General features: G+C 46.6%; 1 protein-coding gene across 6 annotated transcripts in view; it reads right to left on the bottom strand.

The window, feature by feature from the left end:
• Positions 1-15159, bottom strand: part of PHACTR1 (phosphatase and actin regulator 1) — an 806703-nt gene that overhangs the window by 13112 nt on the left and 778432 nt on the right. For all 6 annotated transcript variants that reach the window (XM_063923183.1, XM_063923185.1, XM_063923182.1 and 3 more), the window contains 2 exons: positions 9796-9851; positions 2674-2735 (listed from right to left, as the gene is read on the bottom strand). In XM_063923183.1, the coding sequence (XP_063779253.1) occupies positions 2674-2735; positions 9796-9851 (118 nt within the window). The remainder of the gene's footprint in view (positions 1-2673; positions 2736-9795; positions 9852-15159) is intronic.

Below are 15159 nucleotides of genomic sequence, written 5' to 3'. Positions count from 1 at the left end.
AGGGAGAATAGTTGTCGGTATGCCGGGTGTCGGGATTCCGGCGCCGGTATACTGTGCGCCGGTATCCCGACATTCGGCATACAGAAGATCACCCAATATTAACACCCCATTATGTCTGTGTACAGCGAACTTAATCATGCTGTGGCTCTTGTGCTGCCAAACATGCTGGAACTTGGGTCTACATTCAGTAATCAACACCTTTCAAAGCCACCACGTGTTTGGCGGTTTTGGATGCTGGATTTAAGAAGAGTAAAAATATTAAATAAAAAGCAGGTAATTTAATATTATTACCCCATGACATCTAGCACTACTTAGTTAATTTACACCTTGGAGTATGGTATTAGAAACTTGGGGGTCTGTGTACTAAGCCTCAGAGAGAGTTAAAGTGAACAGAGACAAAGTACCAGCCAATCAGCTCATAACTGCCATGTTATAGGCTGTGTTTGAAAAATGACAGTAAAGCTCCGTACACACGGGGAGAGATGTGTGCTGAGCGATCTAGCACAGACCGCTCAGCACACATCTCTCCCCTGCTCAGCACTCAGCCTGTGAAATGAGCGACCTGCTAGATTGTGCCTGCATGCAGGCCAATCTAGTACCAGCGATAGCGATGCGCGGGGCCGCGCATTGCTATCACTGTGGGGCACAGACAGTGTAATGGTTAGGATTACTGCCTCACAGCACTGGGGTCATGGGTTTGATTCCCACCATGGCCCTAACTGTGTGGAGTTTGTATATTCTCCCTGTGCTTGCGTGGGTTTCCTCCGAGTGCTCCGGTTTCCTCCCACAATCCAAAAATATACTGGTAGGTTAATTGGATCCCTATAAATTAACCCTAGAGTGAGTGTGTGTGTGTACATGTGGTAGGGAATATAGATTGTAAGCTCCACTGGGGCAGGAACTGATGTGAATGGGCAAATATTCTCTGTAAAGCGCTGCGGAATATGTGTGTGCGTTATATAAATAACTGGTAATAAATAATAATACACACGGAGAGATCCGTGCTTAACTTCTAAGCAATCTAGTCAGACTGCTTATAATTTAAGCACGAATCTCTCTGTGTGTAACCACCTTAAGTAGCTGGTTGGTTGGTACTTTTTCTCCATCCACTTTATTACTCTCCAAAGCGTAGTATATAGACTTCTAAAGGGGCATCAGCAATCAATTGGAACAATCTGACGTTTTGCAGATGATTGTGTCAATAAATCTGCAATGTATGGAGTTCACAGATCGCAGATTTCGGCCACAAATCCATTGGGATTGTTAAATCAGATTTTCCAACATGTTCAATGTCACAGATCAATAGGGACTGTAGACTGCTAGTATATGGGTAACAATCAGCAGATCTGCAGACTGTTTCTAGTAAACTGATGAGTCTTTCAAGATTGGCAGATCTGTTTATCTGAAAATGATCTGCAAATTATTGAAACATATCTGTAATGGGGTATGGGTCATTAGGTCGACAGCCATTAGGTCGACCACTGTTGGTCGACATGCATTAGGTCGACATGAACAAGGTCGACATGGAAATAGGTCGACATGAGTTTTTTCAGCTTTTTTTGGTGTTGTTTTCTTTGTAAAGTGACGGGGAACCCCAATTAGTGCACCGTGTCCCCTCGCAGGTGCCTCGCTCCGCTACCGCAGCGCTCAGCAAAGGTTACTATTCCCAATCGTAGTCCACGTGGATCGTAAAGTAAGAAAAGGTTCAAAAAATAAAGAAAAAAGAAAAAACACTGAAAAACGAATGTCGACCTACTACATGTCTACCTAGTGACCATGTCGACCTAATGACTGTTGACCTAAGTGATGTCGACCTAATGACCGTATCCCCTGTAATGTATGGGCAAAGTCAGATAGATTGAGGGAACAATATATATGGGGGGAAAACATCACAGGATCTGTAAAACAATAAATTGTGATTGCTGATGCATGAGGGCCTTTTAGTTCCATGATCACCTGATGCTTTCTTACATTTTTCTGTTTAGACTTATATGGTATTGTCCTTCCATACAGGGTAAGTATTCTGTATGGGATTATACATTTCTGTCCAAGTTTACTGATTTGTTTAAATTTTTTGTACTTCACATGTTAAGTATTATATTTAGAGCTAAATTTATCTTCACATGTATAGTTTGGAGCAGAGAAGGGAAAGGGAGGACTTGATAGAAACTTTCAAATATATCAAGGGTCTTAACAAGGTCCAGGAGGGAGACATTCTTCAAAGGAGGAGACGTATACGAGGACATGCACTGAGACTGGAGGGGGGGAGGTTCAGGGGAAACTTGAGGAAAAATTACTTCACAGAAAGGGTAGTGGATAAGTGGAATAGCCTCCCATCAGATGTGGTAGAGTAAGACTGTAGAGCAATTTAAACATACATGGGATAGACATAAGGATATCGTTACAAAGAATAAGGATCTAATAGGGATTGAGGCTACAATATGGTTAACAAAGGAGCAGACTAGCTGGGTCAAGTGGTTCTTATCTTCCGTCACATTCTGTTTCTATGTTTATTATTTCCCATAATGATCAAGGCTGATATAACTATCCTTCCTTCCCCCCTCCTGTTTTAGAGTCTCAGAAATATGGCTAATGACTGATAACGGTTTGTTGGTCTTTATAACTGTTTTAGTTCAACCCCTTTCCTATGCACATGAGCAGCTGCAGTCTCACCTTACGTGTAAGTCTCCGTTTAATCTCTCGTTTTTCCTCCTGCTCTTCTTGTTCATTGCGAGCTGTTAATTACAAAACGTTTTAACAAGGTCAACAATGTTACTGCCTTCTAAAATAAAACTTTCTATTGTAGCTTAAATAATTGCTGTTTTAGGTTTATTAGTAGTTGTAGAGAGCTGCTGGCTATCTGCTTGGAGCCATTGCTCTGTAATAGGGGAGTGGGTTGGACTCTATGAAAGCCCAGAATTATCACTGGGTGGCTTTTAGGTATATAGGGCCTAATTTAGCACGGATCACTATTGCTACTAAAACTGTGATTTTTTTTTTTGCAAACTCAATTGCAAAGAATCGCACAGGTAGTTGCCGCCCAGAAATGGAAATAGACGCCCACTGCAGTTTTGCAATGCATACGCAGTTTTACGTATACATCGCAATCCATCCGCCAAAATTGGGAACATCGAAGCAGTATATTCTATCTGCACCAAGCCTGAGCATCCACAAATCTTCACATGCTGTTGCATTCAAGTGATCGTAGATGATGTCAGAGACCCACCCGGCAAACGGCCATGACACGCCAAAGTTTTGCCATCACTCCCACAAAACACCATGTTACCACCCCTAAACGCTTGCTTCCTGTCAATCACTTTAAAATTGTGAATGCAACGCAATCTGTACCAGGGATTACTACATTGATGTTTGAACAATAGGCTTCCCCAACATGGGTTACCTTTGGTAGCACCCCATTAAAATATAAACTAGTGCAAATAATAAGAATTTACTTACCGATAATTCTATTTCTCGTAGTCCGTAGTGGATGCTGGGGACTCCGTAAGGACCATGGGGAATAGCGGCTCCGCAGGAGACTGGGCACAAAAGTAAAGCTTTAGAACTACCTGGTGTGCACTGGCTCCTCCCCCTATGACCCTCCTCCAAGCCTCAGTTAGGATACTGTGCCCGGACGAGCGTACACAATAAGGAAGGATTTTGAATCCCGGGTAAGACTCATACCAGCCACACCTATCACACCGTACAACTCGTGATCTAAACCCAGTTAACAGCATGATAACAGAGGAGCCTCTAGAAAAGATGGCTCACTACAGCAATAACCCGATTTTTTGGTAACAATAACTATGTACCAGTATTGCAGACAATCCGCACTTGGGATGGGCGCCCAGCATCCACTACGGACTTCGAGAAATAGAATTATCGGTAAGTAAATTCTTATTTTCTCTAACGTCCTAAGTGGATGCTGGGGACTCCGTAAGGACCATGGGGATTATACCAAAGCTCCCAAACGGGCGGGAGAGTGCGGATGACTCTGCAGCACCAAATGAGAGAATTCCAGGTCCTCCTCAGCCAGGGTATCAATTTTGTAGAATTTTACAAACGTATTTGCTCCTGACCAAGTAGCTGCTCGGCAAAGTTGTAAAGCCGAGACCCCTCGGGCAGCCGCCCAAGATGAGCCCATCTTCCTTGTGGAGTGGGCATTTACAGATTTTTGGCTGTGGCAGGCCTGCCACAGAATGTGCAAGCTGAATTGTACTACAAATCCAACGAGCAATAGTCTGCTTAGAAGCAGGAGCACCCAGCTTGTTGGGTGCATACAGGATAAACAGCGAGTCAGATTTTCTGACTCCAGCCGTCCTGGAAACATATATTTTCAGGGCCCTGATAACGTCTAGCAACTTGGAGTCCTCCAAGTCCCTAGTAGCCGCAGGCACCACAATAGGTTGGTTCAGGTGAAACGCTGAAACCACCTTAGGGAGAAACTGAGGACGAGTCCTCAATTCCGCCCTGTCCGAATGGAAAATCAGATAAGGGCTTTTACAGGATAAAGCCGCCAATTCTGACACGCGCCTGGCCCAGGCCAGGGCCAACAGCATGACCACTTTCCATGTGAGATATTTTAACTCCACAGATTTAAGTGGTTCAAACCAATGTGACTTTTGGAACCCAAAAACTACATTGAGATCTCAAGGTGCCACTGGAGGCACAAAAGGAGGCTGTATATGCAGTACCCCTTTTACAACATCTGAACTTCAGGGACTGAAGCTAGTTCTTTTTGGAAGAAAATTGACAGGGCCGAAATTTGAACCTTAATGGACCCCAATTTCAGGCCCATAGACACTCCTGTTTGCAGGAAATGTAGGAATCGACCCAGTTGAATTTCCTCCGTCGGGCCTTACTGGCCTCGCACCACGCAACATATTTTCGCCAAATGCGGTGATAATGTTTTGCGGTTACATCCTTCCTGGCTTTGATCAGGATAGGGATGACTTCATCCGGAATGCCTTTTTTCCTTCAGGATCCGGCGTTCAACCGCCATGCCGTCAAACGCAGCCGCGGTAAGTCTTGGAACAGACAGGGTCCTTGCTGGAGCAGGTCCCTTCTTAGAGGTAGAGGCCACAGATCCTCCGTGAGCATCTCTTGAAGTTCCGGTTACCAAGTCCTTCTTGGCCAATCCGGAGCCACGAATATAGTGCTTACTCCTCTCCATCTTATCAATCTCAGTACCTTGGGTATGAGAGGCAGATGAGGGAACACATACACTGACTGGTACACCCACGGTGTTACCAGAGCGTCTACAGCTATTGCCTGAGGGTCCCTTGACCTGGCGCAATACCTGTCGAGTTTTTCCCAACGGTTTATAATCATGTGGAAGACTTCTGGGTGAAGTCCCCACTCTCCCGGGTGGAGGTCGTGTCTGCTGAGGAAGTCTCCTTCCCAGTTGTCCACTCCCGGAATTGCTGACAGTGCTATCACATGATTTTCCGCCCAGCGAAGAATCCTTGCAGCTTCTGCCATTGCCCTCCTGCTTCTTGCGCCACCCTGTCTGTTTACGTGGGTGACTGCCGTGATGTTGTCCGACTGGATCAACACCGGCTGACCTTGAAGCAGAGGTCTTGCTAAGCTTAGAGCATTGTACATGGCCCTTAGCTTCAGGATATTTATGTGAAGTGATGTCTCCAGGCTTGACCATAAGCCCTGGATATTCCTTCCCTGTGTGACTGCTCCCCAGCCTCGCAGGCTGGCATCCGTGGTCACCAGGACCCAGTCCTGAATGCCGAATCTGCGGCCCTCTAGAAGATGAGCACTCTGCAACCAACACAGGAGGGACACCCTTGTTCTTGGTGACAGGGTTATCCGCTGATGCATCTGAAGATGCGACCCGGACCATTTGTCCAGCAGGTCCCACTGGAAAGTTCTTGCGTGGAATCTGCCGAATGGGATTGCTTCGTAGGAAGCCACCATTTTACCCAGAACCCTTGTGCATTGATGCACTGAGACTTGGCTCGGTTTTAGGAGGTTCCTGACTAGCTCGGATAACTCCCTGGCTTTCTCCTCCGGGAGAAACACCTTTTTCTGGACTGTGTCCAGGATCATCCCTAGGAACAGAAGACGAGTCGTCGGAACCAGCTGCGATTTTGGAATATTGAGAATCCAATCGTGCTGCCGCAACACTACCTGAGATAGTGCTACACCGACCTCCAACTGTTCCCTGGATCTTACCCTTATCAGGGAATCGTCCAAGTAAGGGATAACTAAAATTCCCTTCCTTCGAAGGAATATCATCATTTCGGCCATTACCTTGGTAAAGACCCGGGGTGCCGTGGACCATCCATACGGCAGCGTCTGAACTGATAGTGACAGTTCTGTACCATAAACCTGAGGTACCCTTGGTGAGAAGGGTAAATTTGGACATGAAGGTAAGCATCCTCGATGTCCTGAGACATCATGTAGTCCCCTTCTTCCAGGTTCGCAATCACTGCTCTGAGTGACTCAATCTTGACTTTGAACCTCTGTATGTAAGTGTTCAAAGATTTTAGATTTAGAATCGGTCTCACCGAGCCGTCCGGCTTCGGTACCACCACAGTGTGGAATAATACCCCGTTCCCTGTTGCAGGAGGGGTACCTTGATTATCACCTGCTGGGAATACATCTTGTGAATGGCTTCCAAAACTGTCTCCCTGTCAGAAGGAGACATCGGTAAAGCCGACTTTAGGAAACGGCGAGGGGGAGACGTCTCGAATTCCAATTTGTACCCCTGAGATATCACCTGAAGGATCCAGGGGTCTACTTGCGAGTGAGCCCACTGCGCGCTGAAATTCATTGAGACGGGCCCCCCACCGTGCCTGATTCTGCTTGTAAAGCCCCAGCGTCATACTGAGGGCTTGGCAGAGGCGGGAAAGAGTTTCTGTTCCTGGGAACTGGCTGATTTCTGCAGCCTTTTTCCTCTCCCTCTGTCACGGGGCAGAAATGAGGAACCTTTTGCCCGCTTGTCCGCGAAAAGACTGCGCCTGATAATACGGCGTCTTCTCATGTTGCTTCCAAATGCCGTTTGAAATCCGCATCACCTGACCACTGTCGTGTCCATAACCCTCTACTGGTAGAAATGGACAACGCACTTAGACTTGATGCCAGTCGGCAAATATTCCGCTGTGCATCACGCATATATAGAAATGCATCTTTTAAATGCTCTATAGGCAAAAATATACTGTCCCTATCTAGGGTATCAATATTTTCAGTCAGGGAATCCGACCACGCCAACCCAGCACTGCACATCCAGGCTGAGGCGATTGCTGGTCGCAGTATAACACCAGTATGTGTGTAAATACATTTTAGGATACCCTCCTGCTTTCTATCAGCAGGATCCTTAAGGGCGGCCATCTCAGGAGAGGGTAGAGCCCTTACAAGCGTGTGAGCGCTTTATCCACCCTAGGGGGTGTTTCCCAACGCACCCTAACCTCTGGCGGGAAAGGATATAATGCCAATAACATTTTAGAAATTATCAGTTGTTATCGGGGGAAACCCACGCATCATCACACACCTCATTTAATTTCTCAGATTCAGGAAAACTACAGGTAGTTTTTCCTCACCGAACATAATACCCCTTTTTGCTGGTACTCGTATTATCAGAAATGTGTAAAACATTTTTCATTGCCTCCATCATGTAACGTGTGGCCCTACTGGAAGTCACATTTGTCTCTTCACCGTCGACACTGGAGTCAGTATCCGTGTCGGCGTCTATATCTGCCATCTGAGGTAACGGGCGCTTTAGAGCCCCTGACGGCCTATGAGACGTCTGGACAGGCACAAGCTGAGTAGCCGGCTGTCTCATGTCAACCACTCTCTTTTATACAGAGCTGACACTGTCACGTAATTCCTTCCAACAGTTCATCCACTCAGGTGTCGACCCCCTAGGGGGTGACATCACTATTACAGGCAATCTGCTCCGTCTCCACATCATTTTTCTCCTCATACATGTCGACACAAACGTACCGACATACAGCACACACACAGGGAATGCTCTGATAGAGGACAGGACCCCACTAGCCCTTTGGGGAGACAGAGGGAGAGTTTGCCAGCACACACCAGAGCGCTATATATATACAGGGATAACCTTATATAAGTGTTTTTCCCCTTATAGCTGCTGTATCTTTAATACTGCGCGTAATTAGTGCCCCCCCTCTCTTTTTTAACCCTTTCTGTAGTGTAGTGACTGCAGGGGAGAGCCAGGGAGCTTCCCTCCAACGGAGCTGTGAGGGAAAATGGCGCCAGTGTGCTGAGGAGATAGGCTCCGCCCCCTTATCGGCGGCCTTATCTCCCGTTTTTCTATGTATTCTGGCAGGGGTTAAATGCATCCATATAGCCCAGGAGCTATATGTGATGCATTTTTTGCCATCCAAGGTGTTTTTATTGCGTCTCAGGGCGCCCCCCCCCAGCGCCCTGCACCCTCAGTGACCGGAGTGTGAAGTGTGCTGAGAGCAATGGCGCACAGCTGCAGTGCTGTGCGCTACCTTGTTGAAGACAGGACGTCTTCTGCCGCCGATTTTCCGGACCTCTTCTGTCTTCTGGCTCTGTAAGGGGGCCGGCGGCGCGGCTCTGGGACCCATCCATGGCTGGGCCTGTGATCGTCCCTCTGGAGCTAATGTCCAGTAGCCTAAGAAGCCCAATCCACTCTGCACGCAGGTGAGTTCGCTTCTTCTCCCCTTAGTCCCTCGATGCAGTGAGCCTGTTGCCAGCAGGTCTCACTGAAAATAAAAAACCTAAAACTAAACTTTTCACTAAGCAGCTCAGGAGAGCCACCTAGTGTGCACCCTTCTCGTTCGGGCACAAAATCTTAACTGAGGCTTGGAGGAGGGTCATAGGGGGAGGAGCCAGTGCACACCAGGTAGTTCTAAAGCTTTACTTTTGTGCCCAGTCTCCTGCGGAGCCGCTATTCCCCATGGTCCTTACGGAGTCCCCAGCATCCACTTAGGACGTTAGAGAAACAAGTTTTCTCCTGCATAAGAGCATTGCACTCTATGATAAAGGACTGAGACTACATTTAAATGCAGGGAAGATACTTACAGACCAGTGCCTTGTGCTTGCCCCCAGGCTAAAACTTTCCAGCCAATCCCTGCACATATACATAGGGGAAGTTGTATCAAACCTTGGAGAGATAATGTGGAAAGAGATACAGTACTAATCATTTAACAGGCTGTGTTTGAAAAATGACAGCTATACTCTATTCAGACCCAGGTCTGAGCTGGGTTAATGAACGCGATTTCAACCCACGTTACAGCTGCTGAAACCCCTTATACACCACACATTAGACTTGGCTTATACCCGGGTCCTCGCCTTTCACACTGCATCCGTGTCGGCCCTGCAAAACTGTGTGAGTTATTAAAAGTGGACGTAACAGACTCATAAAGATGATTAATGAAAACCAATGAGCACCTTTTAAACATAACCGGGTCGAGTAACCTGGGTCCCCCATTTCACACCGCAGCGTTATCAGCTCGGACCTGGAAATACCCCATGGTCATGGACCTGGGGACATTTAACCAGCCCTTTCACACCGACACATGCCCCAGGTTTACCTGGCAATTTCCTGGGTCAAATGCTTGGTATGAAAGGGGTATTAGAAGCTGATTTGTTGGTACTTTATCTCTCTCCAAACGTTGATACATCTTCCCATAGTATATATAAGTACATATACACACATATGTACATACTGTATATACACACACATATGCATTTTGTATTATCACTGACATCTGACAGATTCCATGACACAAATGCTGCTAAGTTGCCCATCAAAAATGACATACATTTAGGAGCCAAGTATTATAAACTTACGTTTCAGGATATTTCTTTGTTCCAACTCTTCAGCTGTTGGCCTTTGGCTCAATCGTCTGCGAAAAAAGATTGTGATCGTTTGAACTACTGTACATTTTGCTCAGAATATAACTTCTGGAATCATTATTAGACTTATGTGTAATCGGTGCTTTTACAAAATCCATTGTAGCACCCTCAAGATATGGCCACCAGGCAGGCAGTTGACAACATTAACAAATCAGAAAGAAAGCAGGACTTGTTCTTTGAGCCACTATGAGAATACTGTTTTACGTTATTTCCCTTCAATGACACAGGCTCTCTGACTTTCCCAAGTACTGCAATGCTAGAACTGTGCTGCACAAAATAAATTGGTATATTGGCACACTGCAACACCGACCTATGAGTATAAATACGACACAGCTCCTATAATGTGCAATAGATGTGTTACAGAGAATGGTGACAACCAGTGGCATAACCACTGAGGGTGCAGCTGCTATGGGGGCCGAGATACTTCCAGGGTCCGCAGCTGCCCCTGCACCCTATGCTCTCTATGTAGGCACGCAGGGTCAGGGGGGGTGGGGGTGGCTTACGGTGTGTGTGCTCCCTATGCAGGTACGCAGGGGAGGAGGGGGGGAAGGTGGTGGTGGTGGAATTAACTCCCTATGCCATGTGTGTTCCACTACCATGAAAGATGAAGAGTCAGCAGTAATTCAATGTGTAATAGTATAATTAATGTATTATTTAACATGATTGTCTGGACCATATCTATAATTATAAAACAGATATATACACTCCCTGCTGCCTCTTTCTCTGTCCCTATGTCCCTGCTGCCTCTCTTTCTCCCTACGTCCTTGCTGTCTCTCTCTGTCCCTACATCATTGCTGCCTCCCTCTTTCCCTACATCCTTGATGCCTCTCTCTGTTCCTTTGTCCCTGCTGCCTTTCTCTGTCCCTACATCCGTGCTGTGACGTCATGCAGCCGCTGCGGCCCGCCCCCGCATGGTCCGGCCATGCCTGCTTTGGCCGGGCTGCGCCAACAAAACGGCGGGCAAACGCCGCCATGCCGCCCCCTCCCACCCAGCGATCACCTCTACCTGTCAATCAGTCAGAGGAGATCGCTTGGCAACGACAGCCATCGGCTGTCAGCCATGCGCCGACGCCACAGTGGCTCCGGTGCATGTGCAGTTCTGACCTGATCGCTGCGCTGCGATAAACTGCAGTGAGCGATCAGGTCAGAATGACCCCCTATGTCCCTTCCGCCACTCTCTCTGTCTCTATGTCCCTGCTGCCCATCTCTATCTGGAGACCTGAGTTGGAAGGCCCCTTAAAAATGTTACTATGGGGCCCATAAAGTTCTAGTTACGCCCCTGGTGACAACACTGTCATGCAAGTAACATGCAAGTACATGCAAGTAACATTTATAAACAGTTCTTACTGTGTTTTGAGATTAATATCAGTAGTACAGCCCAACCTGATCCTACAGCGGCCTATCACACATATTGAATACATATTCTTTTGACAGTGTTAAATGAGGACAGCAATGTTTGGAGGAGGCAAGGAATAACAACTGTACTGAAACATTATAGAGTATTGCAGCAGCATGCAAGCCAATTTGCAAGCAGACGTGTTAAAGTACAAATTTAATATATTATGTAATTTATTTATTTTACCAACGGAAACAAGACTATACTAAAGAACATTTCAAATAAACATTAGAAATTTATTTATAGTGCAGGACAATAAGCAGACAGGCTAAATGGGCTTGGGTGTCTGTAACTGTTGCCATCTGTACATTGGTTTTCACTGCCCTACTTTTACTCTCATTAGTTTATTTTATGGATTTTTATGGATCTATTGCTTTTGTGGCACCAAAGAGTATGTCAGTCTCTTTTTATTGCTGTAATCTTTAGAGTTCTGTTATATCTGAGAAGCACATGGTCGACACCCAAAAAAGGTCAACATGACAAAAAGGTCGACACACAAAAGGTCGACAAAGTACAAGGTAGACATGAGATTTGTAGGTTTGTTTTTCTTGGTGTTGTTTACTCCATAAAGTGACCGGGAACCACAATTAGTGCACCGCGAGCGAGCTCGGGCAAGGTTACTATTCCCAATCGTAGTCCACGTGGATCGTAAAGTATGAGAAAGGTCAAAAACATTTTTAACAAATAATAATAATAATAAAAAAAAAATAGGATTTTAATACCTACCAGTAAATCCTTTTCTCTTAGTCCGTAGAGGATGCTGGGGACTCCGCAAGGACCATGGGGTATAGATGGGATCCGCAGGATCTTGGGCACACTAAAAAGACTTTGACTGGGTGTGAACTGGCTCCTCCCTCTATGCCCTCCCCCAGACCTCAGTTTTAGCAACTGTGCCCAGGAGAGACGGACATTTCGAGGAAAGAATTTATTGTTTAAACATAGTGAGTGTCATACCAGCTCACACCACGAACATACCGCAAAACGTGGCATTCAATAGAATACCAGCGAACGGCATGAACAATGTACACAGCCACATGCTGAGAGAAGATGCAACACAACCTGTGTGTCAACACAACCAATAATAAGACACCGCATGCCATGACATGCACAACATCAGCAACAGGCTGACAGAAAAGAAACACCACAAGAGTGTAACCATAACCAATAACTGCAGACACAGTACGCACTGGGACGGGCGCCCAGCATCCTCTACGGACTAAGAGAAAAGGATTTACCAGTAGGTATTAAAATCATATTTTCTCAAACGTCCTAGAGGATGCTGGGGACTCCGTAAGGACCATGGGGTTTATACCAAAGCTCCAGACCAGGCGGGAGAGTGCGTACGACTCTGCAGCACCGAATGAGCAAACATGAGGTCCCCATCAGCCAGGGTATCAAACCTGTATAGCTTAGCCAAAATGTTTGAACCCGCCCAAATATCCACTCGGCAAAGATGAACCAACGAGACTCCCCGGGCATCCGCCCAAGAAAAGCCCATCAACCTAGTAGAATGGGTCACCACCGACTTCGGTAACGGCAACCAGCCGTAGAACGAGCACGCCGAATCGTAACACAGATCTAGCGTGTAACAAACTGCAGAGACGCAGGCGCCCCAATCACACTGGGGCCTACCGGACAAACAGAATCTCTGAGTCCCCAATCTGAGCCAACTTGGCGACATAAATATTCAAATCCCTAACTACATCAAGAGACCTTGAATCAGCCAATGCTTAAGCAACCACAGGCATCAAGTAGGCAGGTTTCTGCGAAACACCGAAACCACATTTGGCAGAACTATTATCCAAGTTCTCAATTCCACACTATCCACCTGGAAGATCAAACAGGGCTCTTGCGAGACCCAGCCGCTATTTCCGACATCCGCCTTGCGGACACCAAAGCCAGAAGCATGACCACTCTTCAAGAGAGAAACTTTAACACAACCTGTCATAAAAGGTTCCAAACCTTTTGACACAAGAAACCGCAACACCACGTCATGGTCCAACGGTGCCAATGGAGCACAAATTGAGATTGGATGTGCAGTACTCCTTCCACTAAGGTCCGAATTTCCGGAAAGGTTGTCAATACTTTCCCGAAAGAAATATTTACAAGGCCAAAGCCGCACTGAAATGGAGCCTAACTTTAGGCCTGAACCCACATCTGCTTGCAAAGAATGGAAAAGAACGACCCAGTTGAAAAACTTCCCTAGTAGCCTACTAGGAGTCACCAATACCCACATTTTCTCCAAACATGGTGTTGAGGCTTCACCGTTACTCCTTTTCTAGCCCGAAGAAATGTGGAGATGACTTCACTGGGAATATCTTTTCTGGTTAGGGTATGGTGTTCGACCACCACGCCGTCAAACGCAGCCGCGGTAAATATAGATACACGCCCAGATCTTGTTGTAACAGTTCCTCACGTAGAGGAAAAAAGGCCAGGGATCTTCTATGAGTAAATCCTGAAAAACTGGATACCAAGCCCTCCTCGTTCAGACCAGAACAATGAGAATCACCTGAACCTTTGTTCTTCTTACGTTTATCACCTTTCCGAAGAGTTAAACCGGAGGGAACATATAGACCGATTGAGAACACCCAAGGTGTCCTGAGAACGGTCCCTGCTATAGCTTGAGTGTCCCCTGACACGAAACAATATCCCTGAGAAGTCTCGCGGTGAGATTCCAACATGTCCACTTGAAACACTCCTCAAAGACTTGTCACTTCAGTGAAAACTTCTCGACGACGACGACCGTATTTCTCCCGGATGGCGGTCGCGTCTGCAGAGGAATCTATTTCCCTGTCATTCACATCCGGAACGAAGACTGATAATATAGAGTTCACCAGTCCTTCCACCTAGCTGAAACCGTTTTCGGCTTCTGCCATTGTCGCTTTGCTCCTAGTTCCGCCATAGCGGCTTACTTACACCACTGCTGTCAAGTCTTCCGACAGAATTAACACGGGCAGATCACGAAGCATAAGTTCATTGAAAATAGCTCTTAAGTCAAGAAAGCTTATTGCAGACAAGCTTCCCAGCTTGACCTTTTCCTCTGGAAATACCTCCCTTGCAAGGACTGCTCCCCAGTCCCGGAGAACTGCATGTATGAACACCAGGAACTCATCCTGGATTCCGAACCTTCGTCCCTCTAGGAGGTGAGAACTGAGCAGACACCACAGGAGTGATATCCGTGCCATTAGGATTATATTCCGGCGCATGTGCAAGTGAGACCCGGACCACATTTCCAACTGGCCCCGTGAAAACCACTCTGGCATTTGACCTGCTCACCGAAAAAGCCTCATAGTCCGCCCCCGTCTTCTTCATCAACGGAACATATTGATGGATTGTTACTGCAAAGCTGATCCGACTCCGGATCCCCAGAACTCTGTCCACAGGAACACACAGAGCTTCAACCATTCCGTATCTACTCTGATACCCACCTCCGACGATTGCGGAGCCTTCCCCTTTGTTGAAGAACGGTCAGGGAGAAAACAACAATTTTCACCATTTGTGTCTTGACCTCGCCTTAACCAGGAGAGTGTCCCAGTACAGAATAACAATGGCTCTTAAATTGAAAGAATACCATCATACTGCCATCACTCCGCTGCAATGGTAAAGACAATCCTGGGTATCAACCCAGGTAAGCTGAACGCGGGGAAAAACACATTTAACCCCTTTTCTACCCTTACGTGCTGGAGCTCCCATCGTAAGTAGAAATCTTTTTTTTTTTTTTTAGGGACTGCAGGACGAAGTCCTGAACCTGACACAACTCTGGTATGGCGTCGCTCACTACCTCCCCTTCCAGAGGGGAATCGGAGGAACTATTCAAAAAATTAGTGAGGGGAATCTGTAAACTCCAGCATGTCCCCTTTATTTTTGATTCCATTATTAACTCACAGTGCCAAGGCCTTTCT

This window comes from Pseudophryne corroboree, chromosome 5 (genome assembly GCF_028390025.1).
Source record: "Pseudophryne corroboree isolate aPseCor3 chromosome 5, aPseCor3.hap2, whole genome shotgun sequence".
Classification (NCBI taxonomy): Eukaryota; Metazoa; Chordata; class Amphibia; order Anura; family Myobatrachidae; genus Pseudophryne; species Pseudophryne corroboree.
The sequence above is the reverse complement of the archived record's forward strand: the minus strand, read 5'-3'. Positions and strand labels throughout refer to the sequence as shown.